The sequence below is a fragment of the Hippocampus bargibanti genome, linkage group LG11 (assembly GCF_051943395.1).
Source record: "Hippocampus bargibanti isolate YZ-2025 linkage group LG11, ASM5194339v1, whole genome shotgun sequence".
Lineage (NCBI taxonomy): Eukaryota > Metazoa > Chordata > Actinopteri > Syngnathiformes > Syngnathidae > Hippocampus > Hippocampus bargibanti.
Genome location: NC_142744.1, coordinates 6,439,066 through 6,466,478, shown reverse-complemented (window position 1 = coordinate 6,466,478; position 27,413 = coordinate 6,439,066). Strand labels below are relative to the sequence as shown.

Below are 27,413 nucleotides of genomic sequence, written 5' to 3'. Positions count from 1 at the left end.
ATGCACGTGACTGTTTTCATCCTTATGATTTCATTTTATCTTCCATAAAAGCTTTCTTTGGGCCCTGTTATGTGCAATACAAAATAATGATGATTTGGTAAAAACTATGTTATTCTATGTGTATATATTTTCTACATGAATGTAAACTATTGAAACCTATATTTAACTTTTTAACAAAACCTGGATAATAATTATACTATATCTTTCTCAGAAGCCCTTTGAATTATGACGAATGCAAATGCTTTTTATCTTATATATTTTAAGGAATATAATTATGCCATGCGCTAATTCTTTTCTTGTTATTTATTATTGGTTATTTTGGATTTTTAATCAGTGACTTTAGTAGTGGTTCTTATTTAGTTAAAGAATATAACCACATGAAGAAAATATACGATGGTAAAAAAAAGTTTGAAGCACCGTGTAACAATACATTTATTACGAAGGCAAAAAAAAACACTTACCGGAAGTAGTATTCGTGTTTACACGCCCACATTAGCAAGTGGAGTAGTGTTCGTAGCATCGATCTAAGATTTGCGTATTGTGTGTTCACGTCGTTTTTAAACTTCTATTGTATTTCTGATACAGAAATGGAGTCTAGTGATACAGGTATATTCATTGTATTTCAGTGAAATGTTCCATGTTTGAATTGTAGTACTGTGGTTCGTGTTAGCATTTGGCGTCAGTTAGCGTCATATAGCCAGAAACGACCACAGTATTTATCATCGTAAATAGCATGCGACGAGTAGGAACGAGCTAGTTCGGATTTTACCAGTTGACCCCCGAGATTAAGATGACCGATTTCAAATCCGCAAGGAAGTCGATACTTGGGGTTTCCCAAATAACTCAATTTGTGTCTTACTCGAAATTGTAAACGGACTAGAATATACAGCTCGAAAGATTACTCAGTTTGGGTTTAAAATATCGATATTTCGTAGCACCAGTTCTGGAAATCTTCTGACACACTTAAATTTGTTACTCTCCAATACATCTCAGAAAATGAGGAGTTATACTGTACCTGTCCATCCACTCCACTGTCTGTTTAATGTTATTAATCTTCAGTAATACATTGCGTTCCCTTACAAAAACTAAGTCTGTTGGAATGTCTGCAAACGATTAGTAATCTTGTTTTCTCCCCTTCTTTTAGGGAGAGGAGGATGGAAAAATAAGAATGTACAGCCACAGAAACAGAAGATGAACTTGAATATTATACGACAAGAGCAACTGATAGCTGAGAAAAAGAAGGAAATTGAGGCCAAATTGGCCGAGCAAGCCAAAATTAATGCACAAACCCCAAACGAATGTCTACCTGAAAGGTAAATGCATACTTTGATCACCAGTGTAATGTTTTTCAAATCAATTTTCAAGTGGTACATGACAATTTCATTATATTGACTGTAACATAAATTCATTATTTCACCTCTTGTGATTCGAATAGTTCTCCTACAATGCAAGGACCATCCTCCAACAAGTTTGTAAATGATGGAAGCTTCTTACAACAGTTTATGATGATGCAGAAGCAGAAACCTAACAATGTGTCTGGTTAGTACAAGCTGTTATACATTCCGAAATCGTCTGTATTTTGACATATTTAGGTTAGGGAAAAACTATCTAATCTATTTCAAAACTATCTGATAGCTGCAGCCCTCGTGTCCAGCCAAAAATCTGTTCCTGTGGCTTTTCATTGTAATAATTTACTTTTTAAAATTGTTTTCACTAGGTTCCCCCATTGACAACAAAAGTCAGTCATCTTCCCCAGGTGGAAACGCATTCCAAAGAAAAAACATCTTGGCTGGCAAGCGCCCTGGCGTTGGCAGTATGCTCAGCCAGTTTCGTAGCTACTCGCAGTCCAAAAAGACTCCAGTTCTCAGCCAGAGGCCAAGTGTGTTTTGCTCCCCAGATGACGACGATGATGAGGAGGAAGAGATTGATGTGTCAGAATTCTTGAATATGAAAGGTAAATCAAGACCTATGTGTTTCCATTTCAAATCTGGACATCAAAACTGCTTGGGCATTCCGGGTCAATCCCAACATGCTCCTTGGGCAGAATTAAAACTTGAATTTTGTCACAGGTGACCAAAGAGTAAATGTACTGATAGCCTGCTTAAAGTTTCTCCCCCAGAGGACCCGGATACCAGACTGATTATCAACAAGTTGGCCTCTTTTGTGGCGGAGGGGGGACCTGAACTGGAGAGGAGGGCCAAAGAAGACTATAAGGACGATCCTGTTTTCTCGTAAGTCTAAAAGAGACATTTGCATTATTGAACTCATTAGTTGAATCACTCTTTAACATGTATTTTATTTTATTTTAGATTTTTGTTTGATAGAAACTGTATGGAGTATCTGTACTACAAAAAAAGAGTTGCTGAATTAAGAAAGAATGCTCCAACGCCTGCCAAAACGTCAGTTAATGGTAAGGTGATGTCTCACGGCAATGTTTCTCACATTGCGCAAAACAACCGTGTCCTCAATTAAAAGTTTACTTATAGAAAAACTGAATGCACAGATGTCATGAATACAATGACGCAGGAAATACAGATATAAATCGCACCTAAGTGTTATATCGACATACAGACGCTCCCCAACTTACGAACATTCCAGTTACGAATAACGGTACATTCAAACATTTTTATGGGTAAAGTATGTCGAAAAATGTGCGAACAGAGATGCTGTAAGTTAGATTTTGTATTGCACGCCTTATTCTGGCCGAGCTCGCTTGCGATTGGCCTTTGTACTGTGCTTCACACACACACACAGATACATTAGAGGTTTCAAGGGCTGGATGTTTACATGACGGACTGCAAGGCTGACCAATCAGCGCCCGGCTATGCTGAAGTGTTGCCAACGAGTTCAGGCCCAGATCCGCCGAGCTCGCTTCCAATTGGCTGCGTAGAGTATGTCGGCGGGGAGGAAATCCTTCTTCCTAGTTGACGCTCCAGGAGGATGTGATGCATAACAAAAAATAATGGCTGCCGTCATTCAGTAATCACATGCCAGCAATCAACAGTGTGAATTTATTTTTCCGACTTCTAGAGCATCTGTGTTTTATACTTCACCTTCAGTGTTTGACTTCAAAATACATTCCATACAAAATATAGCACTGAAGCAACTTACAAACAAATTCACCTTACGTCACTCAGCAATTACATGCCAGCAGCTTCAGTAATGGCTTACTGAAGACCCAAGGATATATGTTGTCTTACTACAGTCGGTGTGAATTTATTTTACCACTGTTCAAATGTCTGTGTTTTATATATCCCCGTTCAGTGTTTGACTTCAACATACATTCCATACAAAATATAGCACTGAAGCAACTTACAAACAAATTCACCTTACGAACGACCGCTCGGAATGTATCTCGTTTGTAAGGTGAGGAGCGTCTGTAAACTGTGTGTTGACATTGTTTCATCAAGTGTGCCACCAACCGAATTCAGCAATCACCAGCGCTGTCCTCGTTGCTCCTCCTCCCTCTTTTTTTTCCATTTTTTTTTTTTTATCCCTTCATTAGCTCGAGACTGGTGATGTTTGCCAGTTGAGTATGATACAGTAGTAGAGTGTCATTTGAGCCCCAGTACTGATAGACTGCTTAAAGTCTCCCCCCCAGTGGACGCGGAAACCCAGCAAGTGGCCGAGAAGCTGGCCAGGTTTGTGGCTGAGGGTGGCCCAGAGGTGGAAAACATCGCCATCGAGCGTAACCGCAATAACCCTACCTTCAGGTTAGGTTCTTTCAAATCCATATCGACATTAGCTTACTAATATTTCACTTGAACCTCACACACACACACACACGCCTTTTGATCTTATCTATCCCTTCAGTTTTTTATTTGACCTCAAAAACCCGGCCAACCGTTACTACAAAGAGAAGCTCCGAGAGTATCGTGCCGCAGCTTCCCAGACTTCTTCGCCTCCGGCAGCAGAGTCCACGATGGCGCCGCAGAGACCAGATGCTCCTCCCCGACAACACATTGCGTTCTCTCCGCCATCTCAACCGCACCCCCAAGAGGAAGAGACGCCGCCTGTAAAACGCAAGAGGAAAAGTCGATGGGGGTCCGAAGAGGACAAAGTGGAGCTTCCCATTCCACCCATCGTTGTCTCGCAGGAAACCGGTGTTCCAGACCCCAACGTGCCATCTCTCTCTGGTACTTCACACGTGAACGCTCAGTACATAGTAGGAATGTTTTAATCAGAATCATCTTTATTGGCCAAGTATGTAGAACACACAAGGAATTTGTCTCCAGAAGAACACGCTTTACTAGTATCATAGTAACATAGTCTACTTGATTTGAATACCACGCCCCTGGACCTCCCAAGCACCAACAACTATAAAACAACACAATATGGACATTTTAATAGGTTGTCCTTTCCATGAACTGATAGATTTGTAACCTGGCTAAATGACCTCTATCTGTGAAGGAGTTTACTCAATCGTAAATTAGTCCAAAGCCAGATCTCCATGAAGATGACAGTTTAACAGGCTGTGTCTGTTCACCTCAGATTGACCCCAGATTTTCTGTGCTTCCATTGTGGGCCTTCTAAGCATGAAACTTTTAAATATGCTAACTTCTGTCGATTCTCAATCAAAAAAAACAAGACAAATAAAACACTAATAAAGGCTAATCTAATCGAATTCCTTAATGTAAAGGGGTACATCTCAAGAACGACTGTGAGGCAATGCCAAGTATCAGGCATACAGTGGTTCAAGTGAGTACAGAGTGTGAGTTACAATGATTATAACGGGATGCTGTTCCACAGGGTTGTGAAAAATTGCAAAGAGCCACGATCCAGTTAGATTTGTCTTATTGTTTCCAGAGTTAATGGCGACGGGGGAAGAAGCTGTTTAAATGAGTAGCTGGAAAAGGTGGTGGGCAGGGTGCAGAGGGTCCAATCGGATTTTCCGCACTCTTTTATGTCATTGTTTTGTATAACAGCAGAATGAGATGACTCCTTGTATTAAATATTGCAGTAACATCCCCTTCTCCTTTAGCTCAAGATCTTCAAGGTCTCGGTTATAAGAAAGGGAAGCCAGCCGGTCTTGTCGGTGTCACAGAATTGTCTGAAGACCAGAAGAGGCAACTAAAAGAGCAACAAGAGGTATATTATTGTATGGATGCAATATGTGAAATAAAAACAAATAGTAGGTTAGTTTCAGTCCAGAAGAGAAAAAAAAAAAACAATGTCACTCCGGCGTCAATCAAGCATGAATCGATCGACTATCCATTGGATGTGAGCTGTTCATTGAATGCCAACCACAATCACATTTCCAGATGCAAGAGATGTACGACATGATCATGAAACACAAGCGCGCAATGGCCGAGATGCAGCTGATGTGGGACAAGGCCATAAAAGATCACCAACACGAGTACGACAGTGACGAAGAGGTGGACCAGGAGGCCGGAACTTGGGAGCATCGTCTTCGGAAAATGGAGATGGAGAAGACACGAGGTGAAACCGGCAAGAGCGTTTCAGCAACCGGCTTTTAATTCACATCATAGCGTAAATTCCATCGTTCTGTTCTTGTGTCAATTTCCTCAGAGTGGGCGGAATCTCTGACGGATATGGGCAAAGGGAAACACTTCATTGGAGACTTTTTGCCTCCTGAAGAGCTGGACAAGTTTATGGAAACTTTTAAAGCACTCAAGGTCAGCTGTTGTTGGAATCATTGCTTCATAATTTCCCCTACTTACAAACATTCGAGTTACGAACAACGGTACATACAAATATTTTCGGAGTAACATATGTAGTATTGCCTCCAGTTGTGTGTGTGTGTGTGTGTGTGTATATATATATATATATATATATATATATATATATATATATATATATATATATATATATATATATATATATATATATATATATATATATATATATAGTAAAGTCTCGTTATATCGATATTCAAGGGAGTCCGAAAAAATATCGATATAACCGGGACTATCGATATATCCGACCCTGTTTGCATGTAATTTTCTCCGTGCGTGCATAGAAATAGTATCGATATAACCGGGACTATCGATATATCCGATATCGATATAACGAGACTTTACTGTATATATATATATATATAGCTGGATAAGTTTATGGAAACTTAAAGCACTCAAGGCTGTTTTTGAGTTGGTGACGAGTCCTCACCCTACGTCACTGAAGGAACGCCCCCTAACCGAGAAAGGACATACCTTGCATCACCTCCGTGTTGATAGCGAAATTAGAAGGAAAACACATAACGCAATGGTGAATCGTTATGTGTTGCGCCAAGACTACTACAGTGTATTTGATGTTCGCTTACAAAACGTCCCAGGAGACAATTTCCACGGAGCTTTGTCGCCCTCTTCTGCCTTTTTTTTTTTGGGTACTGTGAGTACGAAAGAGTTTGTCACTACATATCTCTGAAGCAACTTAAGAACAAATTCAGCAACTTAAGAATAAATTCAGTTTACAAACTACCATTCGGAACGTATCTTGTTTGTAAGTTGGGGAGCGTCCGTAGTTTTGTCACCTCGATCAAAAAAAATTGAAGGAAAGGGATCAGTATCGATTTCTACTCTTGTTATTACCAGAATTTTTATTTCTATTATTTTCGTTTCCGATGGCACGCATCATATTTTATAAAAGCTATTCTAATATTCGTAGCAGTGGAATAGTTGATCTACTTCGGGTGGAACGATTAATCAATTATTTTTTTTTTGCTTGCAAAAAAATAAGTTTGGGGGATAGATCGCTAGCTTGAAGCTTCGTAAGGATTATTTTTTTTACAATTCTATTAAGAATGCAATGCTTTAATTTCTTTTGCAGGAGGGGCGAGATCCTGATTACTCTGAATACAAAGAGTTTAAGTTGACAGTCGAGAACCTGGGTTTCCGTATGCTGATGAAAATGGGCTGGAAGGAAGGTGAAGGCCTTGGCACTGAAGGTCAGGGCATCAAGGCTCCTGTCAACAAGTGCGTATTCATCTTTTTACTTGTTTCTTTTTGTTTTAGGATTTATTTACATCACGGAATACAAAAAAAAGATGGATTATGTCACAACGCATTTCATTATATCCCACTAGGATCCATTTTGGCTGTTTGATCACAATTATGTATAGACATTTTGTGTGTGTGTGTGTGTCTGGTTACAGGGGAACGACAGCGATGAATGGAGCAGGGTTTGGCGTTGACCGTCCCGCTGAGTTGTCAAAAAGCGATGATGAGTTCGATGCTTTCAGAAAGAGGATGATGCTTGCCTATCGCTTTAGGCCTAATCCATTGGTAACCTAATGCCTCCTGCTCTTTTCTATTTTGCATAGAATAGCACAAATATGTGAAAACTACTTCAGGTGGTCATTGATTTTAATCAAATATTTTGTTTTCACAGAATAATCCACGGAGACCATATTACTGACAGAAAACAGCTGCTTACGGAAATGGAAGAAAAATGAAAACTGAACTCGCTTGTAAAATGTGATTCTATTGCACAATGGAAATATTTGATAGTGCTTGTGTGTGTGAACAGAATAACAAACTAGATTCCCCCGAAATGTCGGGTTTCGTTCAAGTTTGAATATTCCGACTGCATCTGTCTCACAATCAATTACTGTTCTGTGTTTCACCTGAAATAATTAAACATGTCCTGTACACTTTGTGCCACATTGTTTTTGTCTTCAGCATTGCTACATTTTCAACACCCTCTCTTATTCCTGTCTGTTTTATTTTAACATTCCAGTATTAATACAAATATCGGTATATTACTGCATTATGGAGTTGTCTGGGATCTATGTTTTATACACTGTTTGGGGGTGTTTACGCATTGTTAATGCTAACATTAGCCTGTAATATTTTAACCTAACAGCATGCATATTAATTATTCGGAGCAATGGGAATTTCCTTGGCTCTGAAATGAGGGATTGCTGTTTGGAGGAACCGAGTTGTGAAAAGGGTGACAGATAAGTGAAATTAGACCTTCACTTTGCTATTCCCCAAGGGGCTTACTCGAGATAATTATAGCTCTGAGACCCCAGCCAAGTAAAAGTCACTCAAGAATTGGCGAAAGGATCAGTAAGTAGCGACTTAACAACAATGTACACATAACACATGCTTTTCTTGTTAGTTTCAGAAGGGGGATATTCGTAAACGGTGGCCCTAAGAGTGTGAATCCCGTTTTTAAGCGATGAATGAAACCGGCTCGTAGTTTGCAAATGACAACGTGCCAACATGGAAGAGGCGCACTTCCTTTTGTTTTCTGGGGGTGGTTTTTGTTTATATGTAAAACTATTGTTTTGTCTGTGGGTTTGCTTGCCGTGCTTGGACTTCGCATGTTTGCAAACTTTGATTTGACGCAGTGACGCTCTGTCTGAAGGTGCGAGTTGACTTGAGTTTAGGGGGGGGTGGTAAACAAGATGGCGACAACCTGACGGGCAGAGTAATACGAAGAGTTCGAAAAATATGAAATGATATGCAACTTGGCTGGAATTACGCTTTGATTTGTCTGAGGAGCGATATATTACAAACGAATAAAGCCTACGACTGAGCAAAGGCACATGCGGATTTTAGGTGAGTTTTCCATACCGGAGGAGTTGGCAAAGAACTAGCTAGCTAGCAGTTTACATAGGGACTTGGACGCAACCCATGTTAGCTTGTGTTAGCGGGATTTATCTCCACGATGTTGTGGACGTCGGGGCATGTTCTCGTTTAGTATTAGGATACAGACGCGGACAGTTAGAATTGACTCAGTCCAACATCACCGGTAAATGGGAAGCGCTTGGTTTCACATTTGGAGTGTCAATGATGCCTAGCTAGAGCCGCATCTCACCGCTAGCTTGTGTGACGACGTTTCGCGCATCCAAAGTCGGATTCGTTTATTTTGCACTTCATAGGAATTATTTAGTTGTAAAGTCCGTGGACCAAGCTACATGATTTGTTCTAATGTATACTCTGTAAGTGCAATGTAGCGAGCTGGCACATTCAAGCAGATGGGCTATGTTAGCATTATGGCTAGCAATTAGTTGAGCATAATACATTATCATTGCTGCATCGTTTTAATTTTGCATTAAACGCTGTCACCGCAGTATATAATTATGAACGCTACCATTACTATGCGTAAAACGACCCCCGAGTCTTTCATAATGGCCCGGCTAATGTTTTGATTGGCTCTCAAATGGAATAACTTTGTTCAGACCTGTGCAGTTTCACTAATGTTGAAATGACCCTTGTTTTCTAGGCAGCCATAATTTAGGTGGAATGGAGGACACATGAAGCCAGGAGCAACACACTTTCAGTGGGGTTGGTCTTTCTACAGATGTGCAGCTGACACTGCTGTATGAACTTAGCAGTGGAAGTGTGTTTGGATGCAGTCCACGTTTACATGGCCCGAGGCAGACGATAACAGGCAACATGGATCCTTGACAAAAATGTGCCACATGGCCTTAAACCAGGGCTGGTTGTCCCTACATAAGGCTGAATCACATTAAATCATATAGACCTGAGGGTACAAAATAGAAAATAAGTCACACATCTTTTTGAAGTGCATTTGTCTCATATAAAAGGCACACAATGAAACACTAAGACGGTGGACCTAATACATTTTCATGTCAGTGTGCAGCTTTCAATTAAAAATAACAATCATGTTTACAAATCTGGCCTGATCCCTAACGCAGCCCGAGTTCTCTTTCCTCTCCCTCCCATATTCAGTATTTATCTTTATTACCTATCATTTTCGGGCCAAGAGGTTAACGGTGGATTACAATCCGCCACCTGGAAGATTTGTTCCCAAGTACTGTAGTTTGCACACGACACTCAGTCTGTGGATCAGTCATGAGTACCGGGGAGATCCATCACCTTAACTACCTGAATGAAAATGAACTGATGGAGATGGACACGTTCATTCACCGCATCGACTCTACCGAGGTGATTTATCAGCCACGGAGAAAGAGAGCAAAGTTGATAGGAAAGTACTTGATGGGGGATCTGCTGGGGGAGGGATCGTATGGCAAAGTGAAAGAGATGCTGGACTCTGAAACCCTCTGCCGCAGGGCTGTCAAGATACTGAAAAAGAAGAAGCTAAGGAGGATTCCTAATGGAGAAGCCAATGTGAAAAAGTGAGTTTTCTTTCATTTTTTTTTTTTTGTAGACGTCGTGTTTAAATAATTAAATGCAAAAAAAATGCTTTGTAGGGCTGATACAATAAATTGACAATAAAAAAATCCCACTCGTTGCATATTAAAAGACAACCGACGCCTCCGCACAGGTTGTGTCCATAATTTGTAAAATCACTTCAAATGACTTCTACTAAGCGTATTTTAGAAAGATTCCATGGCATATAGCTATATTTTACGTTTAAGACTCGCACTGAATATTCAGGCAGTTTTGTTTTAGAGTTAATGACGATGCCTGACGTGACGTCACGTCTGGAACGCCCCTGACCAAGAAAGCGAAACTCAATGCATTTTGGGTACTTTGTTTGGTCTGAAAACTTCGTGTTGATGGCGAAATTAGAAGGAAAAACACATAACGCGATGGTGAATCATGTGTTGCACCAAGACTACTATTTGATACTAGTTGACATAAATTCCCAGCAGACAAATCAGCCCATTTCCAACGGAGCGTGGGCGCCATCTTGTGCATTTTCTGGGACGCTACATTGGAGTCCTGGCGGCTCGAATTGATACGGGAGGACTTCTTTAAATGATTGCAAACGTTTATGCTCTCCTTTTGATTCTTTGGTAAGGCAAGACATCTTCGCGTGACGTCACGAACAAGTGGGCGGGACCTTCTGAAGCTTGCCATCCCGAGGTCATTTTGAAGTAGTTTTGGGACACTTTAACTCATTTTTATTGGTGTTTTGCATTTGACTAAAAATATCAGCCTGCATGTTTTGGGTATTTTAGATGCTATAAAATGTTTTTATGATGTCAGTTAGGAAACAATAAAATGGTGTCGGTTGTCCTTTAAGTCACTAAGCCAGGAGGAAAGTTGATTAGTTTGAACATATAGTATTTGCAAAGTACATTATTGATCAAATTTAGGCTCACTTGTCCTCCCTCATTCTGTCCACTTCCTTTCAGTTTGCCCTCTGATTCAGCATTTCTGAATGTTCATATTTTCTTTCCGAATGCCAGAATGTTTAATCACACCGTACATCATTAAATATTACTGCGGCAGCCTGCGGTAATTATAGAGAAAGCATGAGGAAGCAGTCGCACGAGTTCACAAAAGGCAAGAGAATCTTGGCGCTAAACGTGTTTATAGAGCGCGAGCGCTTCGTCCCGTTGGCGTTGGAGGAAGCCATAAGTGGGATCCTTGAGCCTGTCGTGGCATGTGTATGTTTGTTGAGGATGGTATCGTGTCCACCGTTGGTCTCGGTGCTGTTTAATTTGCAATGTCATTTCCGTGGCAACAGTCAAGGGGTGACATGCCTTTTTGGAGAATACAGACGCTCCCCAAATTGCGAACGAGATACGTTCTGAGCGGTCGTTTGTAAGGTGAATTTGTTCGTAAGGTGCTTCAGTGCTACATTTTGTATGGAATGTATGTTTAAAGGACAACCGACACCATTTTTTTGTTTCCTAACTGACATCATAAAAACATTTTATGGCATCTAAAATACCCAAAACACGCAGGCTGATATTTTTAGTCAAATGAAAAACACCAATAAAAAGGACTGAAAGTCTCTCAAAACTACCTCAAAACAATCTGAGAAAGTTTCAGTTTCAGAAGGCCCCGGCCCCTTGTTCGTGACATCACACCAGGACGTATTGCCTTGCTCGAGAATCAAAACAATGGCTTCACATTCGGAGAAGATGCTTTCTTGTTCCTCATCCAGTTATGAATATGATTCAAATAGTTCTGAAGAGGAAAGCATAAATATTTGCAATCGATTAAAGAAGTCCTTCCGTCTCGTTTTGAGGCCTCTGGTGCCCAGAAAATGCACAAGATGGCGCCCAAGCTCCGTTGGAAATGGGCTGATTTGTCTACTAGAAATTTGTGTCAACTACTATCAAATAGTAGTTTTGGTGCAACACACAACGATTCACCATCGCGTTATTTATGTGTTTTTCTTCTAATTTCGCCATCAACACGAAGTTTTTAGACCAACAAAGTACTCCAAATGCATTGTGTGTCGCTTTCTCCATCAGGGGCGTTCTAGACGTGACGTCACGTCAGGCATCGTCACCAACTCAAAAACAAGACCTCCTGAATATTCAGCGCGAGTCTTAAAACTTAAAATATAGCTATATGCCGTGGAATCTTTGTAAAATATGCTCAGTAGAAGTCATTTGAAGTGATTTTACAAATTATGGACACAACTTGTTCGGAGGCGTCAGTTGTTGTAGTGTGTGCAAACCTCATCGCACAGTAAGAACACCACAACCCAATTTCTTTCAAACGTGAAAAATTGTCCTTATCAGTTAAGAAAATTGTCTCAAGGAATATGCAAGATATGGCATGTACATACTATTTCGCGGATACCTGGAATATGGGGCAGGCAACTTTTGTTGTCTGCCCTGGTGTCTGCTAACTTTTTGTCATGAGTTTCAGACATTGTTTTTACGATAATTTGGACAAATTCGGCGGGCCGGATTAAAAAGCCTAACAGGCCGCATGTGGCCCGCGGGCCGTAGTTTGCCCATGTGTGCACCAGATACATGTTTGTGATTTACACTCCTTGTGCTATTCAATTGGCCCATCGACATCTTGTAGCGTCTGTGTGTTCTTACGAACCCATTTTAAAGGGGTATAAATTATTTATAGTTTTTCACCGTTTACAGCAAAGCTTGCCTTCATTCGATTGTAAACCATTACTGCTCAGTGACGAATGTTACTTTCCCCTGGGATTTTTGCTTCGGTTTTCAAGGTTTTCAAGGGTTCATGGATCAAAAACCCCTCTGATAAATCCTGTATTGGTTTTTTTTTGCCTCACAGGGAAATTCAGCTGCTAAGAAAACTCCAACACAAGAATGTGATTCAGTTGGTGGATGTTCTCTACAATGAGGAGAAGCAGAAAATATATCCTCAAGTGGCTTGTACGCCATGCAACGCTACATTCACGATACATATTTTTGGATTCTGTAACTCTGACAGTATGTTAGCATTAACTCATTCACTGCCATTTCCGAATTGATTCGGAAATTGAAAATATGACGGAGTGCGCCATTCCGGAATTAGTTTGGGTTTTGTTTTTCATGCTTGGGTGAAGCATGAACAAAAGCGCAGGAAGCGCTGGTCAGACCTCTGGCAATGTTTCTCCCTTCCACGACGGTGCATCATTTCCCTTTTGTCCCTTTTTGTAAAGCACGATACAAACCAATACGTATGTATTGCATTGTATTTTGGACAGGCACCCTCATTTCAAGCTCGTATAACTCCAGACACATATGACTCAGTAATTAACTCATTTTTTTCTGATGAAAGAGAGTTTAAGGTTTCTAACGCAGTATTGAATGTTTATGTAGTCCTAAAACTCAATATGCTATGGGTCCCGCAATTTGAGTGACAATGACAAAAACCCTGGCACTGGAGTGGACACATTTTTTTGCACGTCTGGCAGTGAATGAGTTAACTCCCATCATTTAAAAAAATCTATTTTAAGAAGATCTGAACATGCACCAAATCCTTGGGTTTGATTAATGAATCTCGCGAGCTGGCTATCTAGCTAGCTATCTATTAGCTAGCTAGCTTTCTATCTATTTAAGTTACTTCCGGGTTGAGTGAACGCTGGCGCGTGTGGCTCCCGCAGCTCACCCACAGAAAAACTTGTCCTGTGACTAAAATGACCTTGACAATTTTGAAAGGTGCTTATAAATGAAATATATTATTATAAAATGTGCATGAAGCCAAATTATTTTGTGACCTTTGAGTGTATTTCTTGATACGTTTTGACTGCCCTTGACTTCTGACTTACGTATATGGTGATGGAATATTGTGTGTGCGGGATGCAAGAAATGCTGGACAGCGTCCCGGAAAAAAGGTTTCCTATATTTCAAGCTCACGGGTATGTCTTTGTTGTTTCCCTTCACTCTTCTCACCCCCACTTCTATTTCCATATTTGTTCTATTTTTAGACTCATCCACTTTGCGCAAAGGCTCCGGGTCTAAATTTAGATCTTGAACCACATTTTTTTCCGACGTCCAATTGGGAAACTTTCTCACACACTTTTTATGTTCTGTCCAGGTACTTTTGCCAACTCTTGGATGGCCTTGAATATTTGCACAGTCAGGGAATTGTTCACAAGGACATTAAACCGGGCAATCTGCTATTGACCACAGATGGGGCGCTTAAAATTTCTGACCTGGGGGTAGCTGAGGTAAGTTTACACACTCTTTGAACTCTTCAAAAAAATGTTTTTTTATGAACAATAGAAGAACAGATAGATAGAATAGAAGAACAATAAGAGTTATCAGAACCCTCCAGCATAGGGTGAAACTAATACCAACAAGTGTCAAAGGTAGAGAAAAGGAGTCAAAACATATCAGGAGAGCACTCACAAGAATATGGAATGAAACCAAACATTCTGAAGACACAAAAAGAGCTACGAAAAGGAGAGGTGTAGCAGTGAGGATGTAAGGTACATTGCAGGAGTCTCTGAAAAACTACACAGTCCTTTGGCAACACAAAATTCCTACTTATTTCAAACCGATAAACACTTAAAGGCAAAAATCAGTGCATCCAAAAGATAGGCTGCCAAATGAAAAAACTAAGTAAATGTTGTTTATTCAAAACATTGTAAGAATGAAAATTGTAAAGAGCAATACATTGGGGAAACGAAACAAATTCTCAAAAAAAAAAAATCAACATCGCATGGATAATACTAGTGGGCCTCGGCAGTACATTTGCACCTAAAAGCTAGCAACCACTCATTTGACTACAATGAGGTTACCTTAGCGAAAGAAAAATAGATGGTTTGAAAGGGGAGTTAAAGAAGCTATTTTCATAAAACAGCAAAATCAATTTGGATCGTTCATACAATAGACTGCTTAGGCAACATAGGCTTAGTTATGCTGATGAGGTGATACCAGAGCAAATGGGGCAATCAGGCCAGTCGTGGACCTCATACTCAGGCAAGACAATAGAGGTAATCAGTGGAGCTGCAGGGAGTAGTCCTCTGCTCCCCCCAACCTGAGAGCAGGGACCGATCAGAGCAGAGTCCGGCGCAGCCACGTCTGGACAGTACCGATATATATATATATAGGGCCGAAACTATCAGCAAGACTTTAGTTCGCTGAAGAAGCATCTTGGATAAGAAGCGAAACGTCCGACACCTTCAAAGAAGTACAGATGACGGCTGAAGAAACCTTTTCATCGATGAACTATTGTTGGATGCTTCCGGACTGCATGTTGATGTTAACTGTGCTCCTTCCAGGCCCTGCATCCATTTGCAGAGGACGACACGTGTCGCACCAGTCAGGGTTCTCCGGCCTTTCAGCCACCAGAGATCGCCAACGGCCTGGACACCTTTTCAGGGTTTAAAGTGGACATTTGGTCGGCGGGAGTAACACTGTGAGTCTTCACGGCGCAGTTAGCCCACTTATATTTATGTTATATCCCAAATCTGCTTTGGCCGCGACTGATACACGAGGCGCTCAGCAATCAACGCACAATTTGCTCGCGAACAACCAGCCGCTGTTCCTTCGCTGACTGACACATCGCTTCGCAGGCTGGGAACTGCTGTTTAAAGCGACATTCACTCAAAGTCATTGATGGTCATGTGAAGAGGATGTTCACATTTTTTTAACTCATTCACTGCCATTCCCGAATTTATTCGGGAATTGAAAATATGACAAAGGGCACCATTCCCACATTTTTTCGGGTTTTGTTTTTTTCTTGTTTGGGTGCTGATAAAGCGCTGGCAATGGCCTCTGGCAATGGGTTTTCCCTTCCACAAGGGGCAGCATTTCCCTTTTTTCCCATGTTAGCTATTTGTTTTAGCTTCAGCTGTTGTTAAAGCGCGATACACACCAATATGTATGCATTGCATTGTATTTTGGACAGCCATCCTCATTTCAAGCTCATATAACTCCAGACACATAATTTAGGAATTAACTTTTTTTTTTAATGAAAGGTCTAAGGTTTCTGAAGCTGCATTGAATGTTTATGTAGTCCTAAAACTCAATATTCTGTGGGTCCAGGAATTCGACTGAAAATGACAACCCTGGCACTGGAGTGGATATATTTTTGCACTTCTGGCAGTGAATGAGTTAATTACTGGATAAGTCCAATAATTGCTTGAATTTTTACGCAATTTGCAGAACCCACAGAATATTGAGTTTTAGGACCGCATAAACATTCAATTCAGCGTAAGAAACCTTAGACTCTTCTTTCATGAGAAAAAAATAGTTAATTCCTAAATTACATGGGTCTGGAGTTATATGATCGTGAAATGAGGGTGGTTGTCCAAAATACAATGCAATACATACATATTGGTTTCTATCACACTTTAACAACAGCTGAAGTTGGAATAAAGCGCTAACATGGAAAAAAGGAGAAAGGCTTCCCCCTTGTGGAAAAGCGCTTTATCGGCACCCAAGCATCAAAAAGCAAAACCCGAACAAATTTGGGAATGGTGCCCTACGTCATATTTTCAATTCCCGAATATAGTCGGTAATGGAAGTAAATGAGTTAAACACTGGATAAGTACAATAATTGATCTTTGCTCATTCACTGCCAGACGATGTGCAAAAATGTGTCCACTCCAGTGTCAGGGTTTTTGTCATTTTCACTCAAATTGCAGAACCCACAAAATATTGCGTTTTAGAACTTCATAAACATTCAATGCGGCGTAGGAAAGCTTAGACTCTCTTCTTCCATAAGAAAAAAAAGTTAATTCCTAAATTATATGAGTCTGGAGTTATATGAGCTTGAAATGAGGCTTTATATACGCCTTAACATGTTGTAAAATGATATTGACAACTCTCGCAGTAATCCCCCCCCCCCCTTCCGCCATTCAGATACAACATTACGACAAGTCTTTATCCCTTTGAGGGGGACAACATCTATAAGCTATTTGAGAACATTGGAAAAGGAGAATTTACTATTCCTGAAGATTGCGGACCTCTCCTTTCAGACCTGCTGCGAGGTGAGCCTTAACTATACGGAATGAATCTTGGTGGAATTTCAAGTGAATGATTCACCCAATGCCTTTACAGCATAGTTGTCAAACTCCAGGCCTGTCAAGCTACGTGTGGCTAATTCCGCTGTATATTCACTGCTAATATTCAATAGTGACAACACTATATCCAGTCGATATATAAAAAATATAACAAGATCAGCGTTTGTGGTCCATTTGATGGGGTAAAGAAGACTAAGTTTGTAGAAATTGGGAGATCGGAGTGATTTGAAATTGAATTGCACTACTTGCACACTGCAGTGATGCTGCACTAGTGTCCTTTGTCAGCACGTCCACCTGGTGGTGCTGTGACATTTGAAGTCATTGGGTCTCCCTCAACCCAAATAACACACGTGTAGTAGAAATCCCTGCAACTGCTGAAGTCGTTTCGATTGCTCTGGAGCCAACAGCAGAGTAGTAAGCGACCCTTGTTAAAACAAAAAAAGGTCAATAGTTAGTCGTGGTAAAACTCGATTTTACCGTATGTCAAGGTAAACTACCTGTTAAATACTGGGGAATAAAAAAATGCTGGCTAGATCGAGACCTGAAGCTGAATCATTCGTTTAAATGTGCGCACTGTCGCCCATTTTTCTCCTTTTATGGCCATGTTCCCCCATTCATGAATCCATCAATGTGGGAGGAAAGAGGGGGGTTCATCTTGTTTGATCAATGGCTGTTGAATTTCTCGCTCCACACTGAATAGAAAGTGACGACTGCAACTGTCACGGCGTCACGAGTCTTCTGGCTCCGTGACGTCTTTGTCTGATGATGCGTCATATCGGAGATAGCCGGCCTGTAAAATTGTCTCCAATCGGCCCCACGGTATGATCTGCGCTACTGGGAGATTGTTGTATTATTAGATTTGTGTCTGCAACACATTGCTGCTGTCTCATCATGCTGACATTTTGCTTTTCCCACATTCGGCCCACACAAGGGCCCAAAATGTATTTTGTCGGTCACAACGGATTACTTTGCCGTGACAAAAATCCTAGATGAATTGTTTCGCTGTTCACTTCACATCTCTTCACTGCCTCCACTCGGTGACCATTTTGAGCCGAATTTATCAACAGCAAGCTGTACGTTCACGCAGTAACTTGGTGACTAGCATTTTTCAGAGGTTGTGTTTCAAATGTCGCCCTTTTTTTTCAGGAATGCTCGAGTATGACCCAGCAAAGAGGTTTTCCATACAAAACATAAGACAACACAAGTAAGCGGTTTCTCATTAGTCATTTTCCATGAAAGCCACGACAGACGGCGCCCAATTTACGAACTAGATACGTTCCGAACGGTCGTTCATAAGTTGAATTTGTTCGTAAGTTGCTTCGGTGCTATATTTTGTATGGAATGCTTGTTGAAGTCAAATAATGAACAGGGTACTATAAAACACAGACACTCTAACAGTCATCAAATAAATTCCTGAAGCTACTGGCACGTAATTACCGAAATACGTGCCATTACTTTTTGTGATGCATCACGTCCACCTCGCCCACATACTCTATGCAGCCAATCGTAAGCATGCTCGGCGGAATGGGGCCTGAACTCGTTTGCATCACTTCAGCACTGATTGGTCACCCTTGGTGCCCGTCGAACATCCATCCCTTGGAACCTCCAATGTAGCCAATCGCAAGCGAGCTCGGCCAGAAAAAAGCGCTCAATACAAAATCTAATTTACAGCCTCTGTCCAAACATTTTTCCACATACAGTACCCGCAAAAATGTTCGTATGTACCGTTGTTCGAAACTCGAATGTTCGTAAGATGGGAAACGTCTGCACTTGCAAATGAAGGCATTCACTCAATGGTTACAAAATGGCCGCTAGGTCAATGACACGCCACCTTTATAATACGGCTTCGATGTATGCTTGCTAGCTGGGTGCGTAAAAAACACCCACCGACGGAGCTCCCCGTACCCATCCCCGCCAGTGCGGAGAGCAGGGACCCTTGGCGCAGTATGACGGTGGTGCCATACTTGGAGGATCTCCATGGCTACAACGAAGATGACGACGACGACGACGAGCTTTACGATGGAGAGGATGATATCATCTACACTCAGGATTTCACAGTGCCAGGTTTGTTTGTTCTTGAGGGGGTGGGGCTTTTGCAACCAAACATCCAATAATAATGTCATCAAATAGAAAGCATACATTTTGTGTGCGGGTGCGCGCCTTGGTTACCAGAGGGCAGTGTAATGCACACGAGGAACAAAGCAATCGTAACATGCAGCCGCTAGTACAATGATACCTTGGCTTACGAACCTAATTGGTTCCCAGAAAGTGTGTGTAAGTGAAAAGTGTGTATTCCAAACATTAATTTCCCATAGGAAACAATTAAAATGAGAATGATCCGTTCCCAGGTCCCCATAAAACATAATTTTCAACTCAATAAGCCTCAAAACTACTCACAATATACCTTATTTTATGTAGAATAAATGGGCTATGGTATTGTAATTAAAGAAATAAACTGTACTGTATAATTGTCACAGTTGAAATTAACAAATAATTGAAACTCACACAAAAAGGAGGGAAGACGTCTCTTTGTTGATTTTTTTATTTGCAAGGAGAATAGACAAGACAGGGTACAGCATTCTCACCTATTCTAAACAATCATTCTATCCCCTTTCCTTTTATTACAGTGACCGGGCTTGGTAGACAGTTTCTCGTGAGCAGGAAATTCTGTTAGTATAAACAAAGTTTCAGCTGGGTTACTCTGGCATCCAAATGAAGATTAGCTGGGTTCCAAGAGAAACGTTCATCTTCACTTCTCCAGTCCTTCCTCAGTAGTAACATCTTCACAGCACACATTTATAACTACACACCAATATTGAATGTATAGTTGAATGATTAAGTGGGAATGTGAAAGACGGCGGAGAAAGGTGAATGTGTGATGACTGTCGTTTTATTTACCTTTGTGATGGCCGTTGATGGCTTGATGGAATGGATAGCTTTTTGCATAAAGTGTCTCAAGGAACTCTGGGTTGTACATCTTAGAAGTTGTAATATTGCAACAGCAACAGATGCAGGCAGACACACTAGAAACTTCATTAATAGCTGGTTCCCTTGCTTGTCTTTTTTCTTCAAATTGTACAGATGGCTTGTGCGGGTTATTTGTGGAGACTGATTGATGGTATATTTTAACTTTGCAGTCTACACTCTGCCTTTGAACTATCAATGAAGTTGAAACGAGTCTAAATTTCACTGTTTTCTATTCATGTTCTCACCTTTTCACATTTGTTTTTCTTCACTTGTTTATTTTTGTTTTTTAAGCTCTGTCATCTGCCTTTCCTGTTCATGTGCAGCTCTGTTTTTCTGTAACCCCTTCCCCTCCTCACTGCTGCGTGTGTCCCCTCCCTCCTCTACCACGGATCTTGACCAGTCACGTGCGGCTTTAACCGAAGACTGGGGGCGGGGAATAGAGGACAAAAAAAGTCGGCTGGCATTTCCAGATCTTTGTTAGGAGCTCCAAGAACGACACATAACTCATGGACGTGTGTTTCCCAAAAAATAGTTCATATGCCAGGATTATATTCTCGCGAATTTAACGTTCGTAAGGCGAAAAGTTTGTTCACTAAAGCGTTCGTAAGCCGAGGTATCACTCTATTTCAAAACTTGCGAGGTGCCCAAAAGACACAACTATCGACCATCGATGCGCTCCTTAGACAAATGTCACTGGCAAAATCATCGCAGTCCACCGTGGGTTCAAACAGAGGACAGTAAATGCCACAATAGGGGGACAAAAGACAAAAGCTCCAAATAAAAGGGTGTCCAATTGATTGGTGACGACCTTCCCTCAAGTGGCACATACTGACTGTTCTTTATCAATGACGTAACTGATCATGACCCAGTTTTTTTTTTTTTTTTACTTTGTAAAGAATTCACAACCTATATCAGTTGCTAGGCAACAACCTGAAATGATGAATGTCTGTGCGGGCCGGGCATCTAGAAGTGGTGCCCCACTTAGGTCCAATTGGAGCTGCAGAGTGTGAATCAAGTGTCCTATAAATAGTACAGTGGAGATGGTTTTGGTCTTGAGGGGGTACGAATGGTTTTCCTGGATTCACTCACGTGTGCAAATGCTCTTTAAGTACATATCACGTTTCTCGTGAGTTGTTGACGCATTCCGAGCGTGTCATATGAACCCTTTGTGTCAGTCCCGCCCGTGTAAATCACTTGTCTGTCCTAATTCCTTGATTCTGATTTGTTCAATTTTCAAGACGATACACAATCACCAAAAATACTGTAGTCGTTAGAGTAATTATTAGCATTAGACATTTCTGGCTCATCAATGGAAACCAGTCAGCTCAGAGCAGTGTCTGATTAAGTATGTTGAAGGCTTGTACAAGTAACCTGTATTGGTTTGTGCTGAAAAATAAGCATTTAATAAAATATATGCTCGATAAAGATATGTACATGTACAACTGGAGCGAATACTTCATATGTTACTACAAAAATGTCCGTATTTACCGTTGTTCGTAACTTGAATGTTCGTAAGTAGGGGAGCGTCCGTATTTGTTTGTTTATTTTTAGTGATTTATCCCTAAATCCGCCAACTTCTAGGACAAGTGGCCGAAGACTATCACGATCCGGGACACGCGAGCTACAGCCCACCTATCCCCAAGCCCGTTTGCGTGAACGGCACAGAGGTGGCGTCCCTGAACAGCAAGGCCAAAACCGAACGACGGTCTTCATCCTCGTCCAACCCGTCGCGCAAAGGGATGTCCACGGCGAGCAAAATCCGCAAGCTTTCAACTTGCAAGCAGCAATGACCCCCCCACCCCCTTTCTCCTCTTCGGTCTCCGGCGGCAGCGGTCATTTGGTAAGTGGGTCATTGATAAGGAAAGTTGAAAGAACCACCTTTTACGCTATAGCAGGAGTAGAGAGCAACACATTTTCATGCAGGAGGGAGAGTGATGAGGCACAGAGGAAGTGTCGAGAGAGGCATGTATTGATATTCAGATTGCCAGAGTGACTCATCGCGTAACAACATAAAACCAACTAGTCACTGTCGTTTGGCTTGTGGCCCACATCCAGCCTACCCAGGTCTCCGACAAGTCTTCACAGTCACCATGAAGACAAAATAAAACATAAAAGAGGCCATTATTTTATTTTTAGGAAGTTGCACTTTTACGTAGATGCTAGCATAAACGCTACCACGCGCTCTGACTTGGCTAGTAAATAATAACCAGTGGTGGGGTGTGTTAATCTTCGGAGGTAATGACTCACTCCCGAAGTAAACGGTGGTACGGTGGTAAATCGATTAAAGAAATCCTTCCATATCAATTGGAGCCGTCAAGACTCCAATGTAACGTCTCAGAAAATGCTCAAGATGGCGCCCAAGCGCCGTTGGAAATGGGCTGATTTGTCTGCTGGGAATTTGTGTCAGCTCGTATCAAATAGTAGTCTTGGTGCAACACACAACGATTCACCATCGCGTTATTTATGTGTTTTCCTTCTAATTTCGCCATCAACACGATGTTTTCAGACCAAAGTACCCAGAATGCATTGTGTGTCGCTTTCTCGGTCAGGGGCGTTCCTGACGTGACATCACGTCAGGAATCGTCACCAACTCAAAAACAAGACTTCCTGAATATTCAGCGCGAGTCTTAAAACGGCAAATATAGCTATATGCCGTGGAATCTTTGTTAAATACGCTCAGTAGAAGTCATTTGAAGTGATTTTGCAAATTATGGACACAACTTGTCCGGGGGGGTCGGTTGTCCTTTAAGTGTACTTTTTCTTTTCTTCGGTAAGTGTGCATCATCTTCCTTTTTCTTTCCTCTTTCATAGGTGGAGCTGTCCCCACGTCCTCGTCTTGTCTGCAGTGGACACGCTTGTGAGGGGAAAACCTGCTGAAGTTTGACAAAAGCCCCTTTGTACATCCGTGGACCCACCCTTTGTGGAAACGTGGGCTCTGAAGGTTGTGAATGTGGAGTTTTCCAGAAAGCTTGGATAAATTTCCAGGGGAATTTAAGATTGCACTTTAAAAAAAATCTTCAAACTGGAAATTTTGAAGGTTCATTTATATCACAATCAAGCATCAATATGAAGGTCATAAGTACTCATCCATCCAAAATACAGGTCGAAACCAGATTTTCCTCCTCTTCGCTAGAGCTGTGACAGATCAGAATCATGCTTGTAGCTCTAATTTGGTCTTGAATAAAAAATAAAAGGGGGTAGGGGGTGTCATCTTGAGCACTTGCAGAAAATGACAAATGACATTTCTTGACTGACTGATGACATTCAAGCAAAGACGCGAGCTCGAACCCGAACGTTTATGTGACGCGTTCGTTTTAGCTTTCTGGCTATGTCGTAATCATGAATTGAAACCAGACAGGCAACAAATTGTTTTCTCCCCAGCGTGCGTTCTTGTGTGGAGACATCCAAACGTCCCCTCTGAGAAAATCCTTGACTACAAACTGAGCAGGCGAAAAACTTTGAAGGCGGTATTTTGTCATTTGTAATGACGATTTGAATTTAGGAGCGAGGTCATGCGTGTCCATTTGAGTCACATGAACATGTCTGTCCTCTTAATTCATTCACTGCCAGACATGTGCAAAAAATTTGTCCACTCCAGTGCCAGGTTTTTGTCATTGTCGCTCAAAATCCAGGACCCACAGAATATAGAGTATAAGTATAAAAAAGAGTTAATTCCCAAGTTATATGGGTCTGGAGTTATATCAACTTGAAATGGGGGCGGCTGTCCAAACTGCAATGCATACATATTTGTTTCTATAGCAATTTAACAACAGCTTGAAGCTGGAACAAAGCGCTAATATGGAAAAAAGGGAAATGCTGCCCCCTGTGGACAGGAAAAAAAATATTGCCAGACGCCGTGGTCAGCACTTTATCGGTGCCTAAACAAAAAAAAAAAAAAACGGAAAACTAAGGAATGGCGCTCTACGTCATATTTTCAATTCCAGAATAAATTCGGGAATGGCCGTGAATGAGTTTAAAAAAAATAGTAAAATCATAGCAACTTGTCATGTTTCTGCAGTCTCTTGATATGAATCCCCCTACCACCTCCCAAAGTTGTCTTTTCCTCTTAAAGGACAACCGACACCATTATTTTGTTTCCTGACATCAGAAAAATGTTTTATAGCATCTAAAATACCCAAAACACGCAGGCTGATATTTTTAGTCAAATGCAAAACACCAATAAAAATGAGTTGGTGTCCCAAAACTTCTTCAAAATGGAAGTTTTAGTTTTAGAAGGTCCCGCCCCCTTGTTCGTGACTTCACACCAAGACATCTTGCCTTGCTCGAGAATCAAAACAATGGCTTCAGATTCGGAGAAGATGCTTTCTTGTTACTCATCCAGTTATAAATATGATTCAAATAGTTCTGAAGAGGAAAGCATAAATGTTTGCAATCCATTAAAGAAGTCCTTACGTATCATTTTGAGGCGTCTGGACTCCAATGTAGCTCCCAGAAAATACACAAGATGGCGCCCAAGCTCCCGATTTGTCTGCTGTGTGAGCTAGTATCAAATAGTAGTCTTGGTGCAACGATTCACTATCGCATTATTTATCTTTTTTCCTTCTAATTTCTCCATCACAGATCAACACGATGTTTTCAGACCAAACAAAGTACCCAAAATGCATTGTGTGTCGCTTTCTCGGTCAGGGGCGTTCCTCACGTGACGTCACGTCAGGAATCGTCGCCAACTTGAAAACAAGACTTCCTGAATATTCAGCGTGAGTCTTAAAATGTAAAATATAGCTATATGCGGTGGAATCTTTGTAAAATACGCTCAGTAGAAGTCATTTGAAGTGATTTTACAAATTATGGACACAACTTGTCCAGAGGCGTCGGTTGTCCTTTAAGTCCTAGTTTTAAATTTTAAATTCCCACTGAACATTGCACACTTCCTGGAAATGAGCCAAGCCCCAAAAGGACAAAAAGACACCTGAAAGATTCAAGCAAAAAAAAAAAAAAAAAAACAATCTGCAACGGTGGTCAACTACCCCTTTGCACCTTGTCATTCCCTCAATCTCCCGACATCCACTCGCTGTTTTCCCTTCGGTGAGGGGCCCAAATGTTGCACTTTGACACAACCTGTCATTCACCTTTCATCTTTGCCGCTGTGTAGCAGATCCTCTTGAATGGGAGTCACATTTAAAAAAAGGGACGTTTCTCCACCGAGTGGGGCAGGTTGGAAGCGCAGCCATGATTGCCAGGATGGCGTTGACACGGGCGGCATTAAAACGAGTCTTCGGTTCCCAAGCTCCTCTAAAGGTGCCGTGTCTTTTTGTTTATGTGTTTGCAAAATCTGTATAAGTGGCTTTTGACTACCTTTTTTGTTTTTACAGAACCTTATAACCGTCAAAAGACACATTGTGACGTGTGTGGGGAAAGACTTAAAGTGAACAAAGCAAACGCGGTACAGTGATACCTCAGTTTACGAACCCCTTGGCTTACGAACTTTTCGGTTTACGAACGTTACATTTATTAAATTTTACCTTTGCATACAAACTTTACCCTGGCATATGAACTTTTTTCGTACACGGAGCTGCCTCAATGAGTGATGTGTCGTTCGTGAACGAGCCCGTTCTTCGAACAACAAAATGGCAGCCGACTGTTTTCCCCACCTCTATTCCCCGCCCCCAGTCTTTGGTTAAAGCCATGTGATTGGTCAAGAACGCAGCATTGAGGGGGGGGGTGAGAGACAGGCAGATGAGAGTGAGAGTTTCGACTTTGATAGTTCAAAGGCAGAGTGGAGACTGCAAGGTTAAAATATCCCATCAATCAGGCTCCACAAACATCCCGCACAAGCCATCTGTACACCTGATGCAAAAAGCTATCAACCCAGCTAAACAACACAATTGATGAGGAACTAGATAAAATTATCACAGAGAAAGCACCTACAAGGGATCATTCCATACCTTAAGATGGTGAAAGAAGAAGGCTACGTTCCTCATCAAGTGTTTAATGCTGATGAAACCGGCCACTCCATTTCATCAAGCCATTAACGACCAACACAAAGGCAAATAAAACGAATTTATTATACAGTGCAGTTTATTTCTTTAATTATAATACCATCGCACATTTATTATACATAAAATAAGGTATATTTTGTGTAGTTTTAAGGCTTCGAAAATTAGAAAGTAGAAAATTATGTTTTATGGGATCCTGGGAACATATTATTCTAATTGTAATGGTTTTCTAAGGGAAATTAATTTTTGGGATACACACTTTTCACCTTGCACACAATGTCTGGGAACCAATTAAGTTCGTAAGCCAAGGTATCACTGTACACGACACCGTTCAAGTATGCTAAATTACTACTAGCGTCATGGTATGCGGACTTTAAGTTGGATGCTCCAAAGGGTTTTTCCATCAATCTGTGACATGATGTTCTTTTCACCAACGCGCAACCTGCATGCTGTACAAAGTTGGACGAGAAACAGACTGACTGATGTCTTGTTCGGGTAGTTCTGCTTTTTTTCCCTTTTAGTTTTGTTTTTCCAATGAATGTTTTTTAATTATTTATATAAAAATATCCCAAAGGTTCTTGTTGATTTTTTTTCCAATTGATTGCGCAAACAGCATCAAACAATTCAGGATTATCGCACACTATTGAATTAATACCCAAGTTTGTTTGTTTTTTCACACTCATGTAATGAAGTCCTCAATGAAATGCTCTCCTTCGCACACTCTGAACTCATTCACTGCCATCCCAGAATTTATTCGGGAATTGAAATGCATGACTTCAAGCGCCATTCCCGAATTTGTTTTTTTGCCTTGGTGCTGAAAAAGCGCTGGTCAGACCTCTGGCAATGTTTCTCCCTTCCACAAGGGAGCAGTATTTCCCCCTTTTCCATTTTAACACTTTATTACAGCTTCAGCTTGTCAAAGTGCTATATAAATAACTGCATTGTATTGTATTTTGTACAGCCACCCCCAGTTCAAGCTCAGATAACTCCACACCCATGTAACTTAGGAATTAACTCTTGTTCTGATGAAAGAAGAGAGTCTAAGGTTTCTTACGCTAAACTGAATGTTTATGTATTCCTAAAACTATTCTGTATCTCCTGTAATTTGAGTGACAATGACAAAAACCCTGGCACTGGAGTGGACACACTTTGGCACATCTGGCAGTGAATGAGTTAACTCCCATCAAAATGTGCATTAAGCCAAATTATGTGTTAACGATTGGATTTTTTTGGTTGGATTTTTTTGTCTCACGCACCCAAGTTCACCCCCACCACTCCCTCCTGTCACACTATTGAAACATGACTGAACTGCTCTCATACATTACGGTTTTTTTTCATGACTGAAAGGATTTTAGTTGTGTATGAGAGGAGATCCTGAATAGTATAATAATAATAATACATTTCATTTATAAGCGC

At 41.1% G+C, this 27,413-nt stretch overlaps 2 protein-coding genes across 3 annotated transcripts; both read left to right on the top strand.

Moving 5' to 3' along the window:
- The first annotated feature begins 478 nt into the window (after nucleotides 1–478).
- Nucleotides 479–7,609, top strand: sugp1 (SURP and G patch domain containing 1). 2 transcript variants are annotated; one of them, XM_089008840.1, is made up of 14 exons: nucleotides 479–606; nucleotides 1,145–1,313; nucleotides 1,436–1,539; nucleotides 1,718–1,954; nucleotides 2,108–2,231; nucleotides 2,310–2,410; nucleotides 3,602–3,713; nucleotides 3,814–4,136; nucleotides 4,982–5,088; nucleotides 5,262–5,439; nucleotides 5,530–5,636; nucleotides 6,787–6,932; nucleotides 7,112–7,241; nucleotides 7,348–7,609. In XM_089008840.1, the coding sequence occupies exons 1-14, from the start codon at nucleotides 588–590 to the stop codon at nucleotides 7,372–7,374; spliced, it is 1,884 nt and encodes a 627-aa protein (XP_088864966.1). In that variant the 5' UTR covers nucleotides 479–587; the 3' UTR covers nucleotides 7,375–7,609. The 2 variants fall into 2 exon arrangements, with proteins under 2 accessions (XP_088864966.1, XP_088864965.1); XM_089008839.1 differs by having other exon boundaries at nucleotides 3,590–3,713.
- A 704-nt stretch (nucleotides 7,610–8,313) lies between these two features.
- Nucleotides 8,314–26,574, top strand: stk11 (serine/threonine kinase 11). Its single transcript, XM_089009051.1, has 11 exons — nucleotides 8,314–8,522; nucleotides 9,190–10,066; nucleotides 12,891–12,974; nucleotides 13,870–13,959; nucleotides 14,139–14,271; nucleotides 15,328–15,464; nucleotides 16,913–17,040; nucleotides 18,220–18,277; nucleotides 18,938–19,137; nucleotides 21,622–21,880; nucleotides 22,852–26,574. The coding sequence occupies exons 2-10, from the start codon at nucleotides 9,783–9,785 to the stop codon at nucleotides 21,828–21,830; spliced, it is 1,323 nt and encodes a 440-aa protein (XP_088865177.1). The 5' UTR covers nucleotides 8,314–8,522; nucleotides 9,190–9,782; the 3' UTR covers nucleotides 21,831–21,880; nucleotides 22,852–26,574.
- Nucleotides 26,575–27,413: the final 839 nt, after the last annotated feature.

Bases quoted from the DNA above. Each gene is read 5' to 3' on its own strand.
- sugp1 (XM_089008839.1), top strand. The intron at 1,314-1,435 runs GTAAATGCATAC...TGATTCGAATAG, and splicing joins AACGAATGTCTACCTGAAAG to TTCTCCTACAATGCAAGGAC. The intron at 5,089-5,261 runs GTATATTATTGT...TCACATTTCCAG, and splicing joins AACTAAAAGAGCAACAAGAG to ATGCAAGAGATGTACGACAT.
- stk11 (XM_089009051.1), top strand. From the start codon at position 9,783: ATGAGTACCGGGGAGATCCATCACCTTAACTACCTGAATGAAAATGAA. The intron at 10,067-12,890 runs GTGAGTTTTCTT...TTTGCCTCACAG, and splicing joins GGAGAAGCCAATGTGAAAAA to GGAAATTCAGCTGCTAAGAA. The intron at 13,960-14,138 runs GTATGTCTTTGT...TGTTCTGTCCAG, and splicing joins CCTATATTTCAAGCTCACGG to GTACTTTTGCCAACTCTTGG.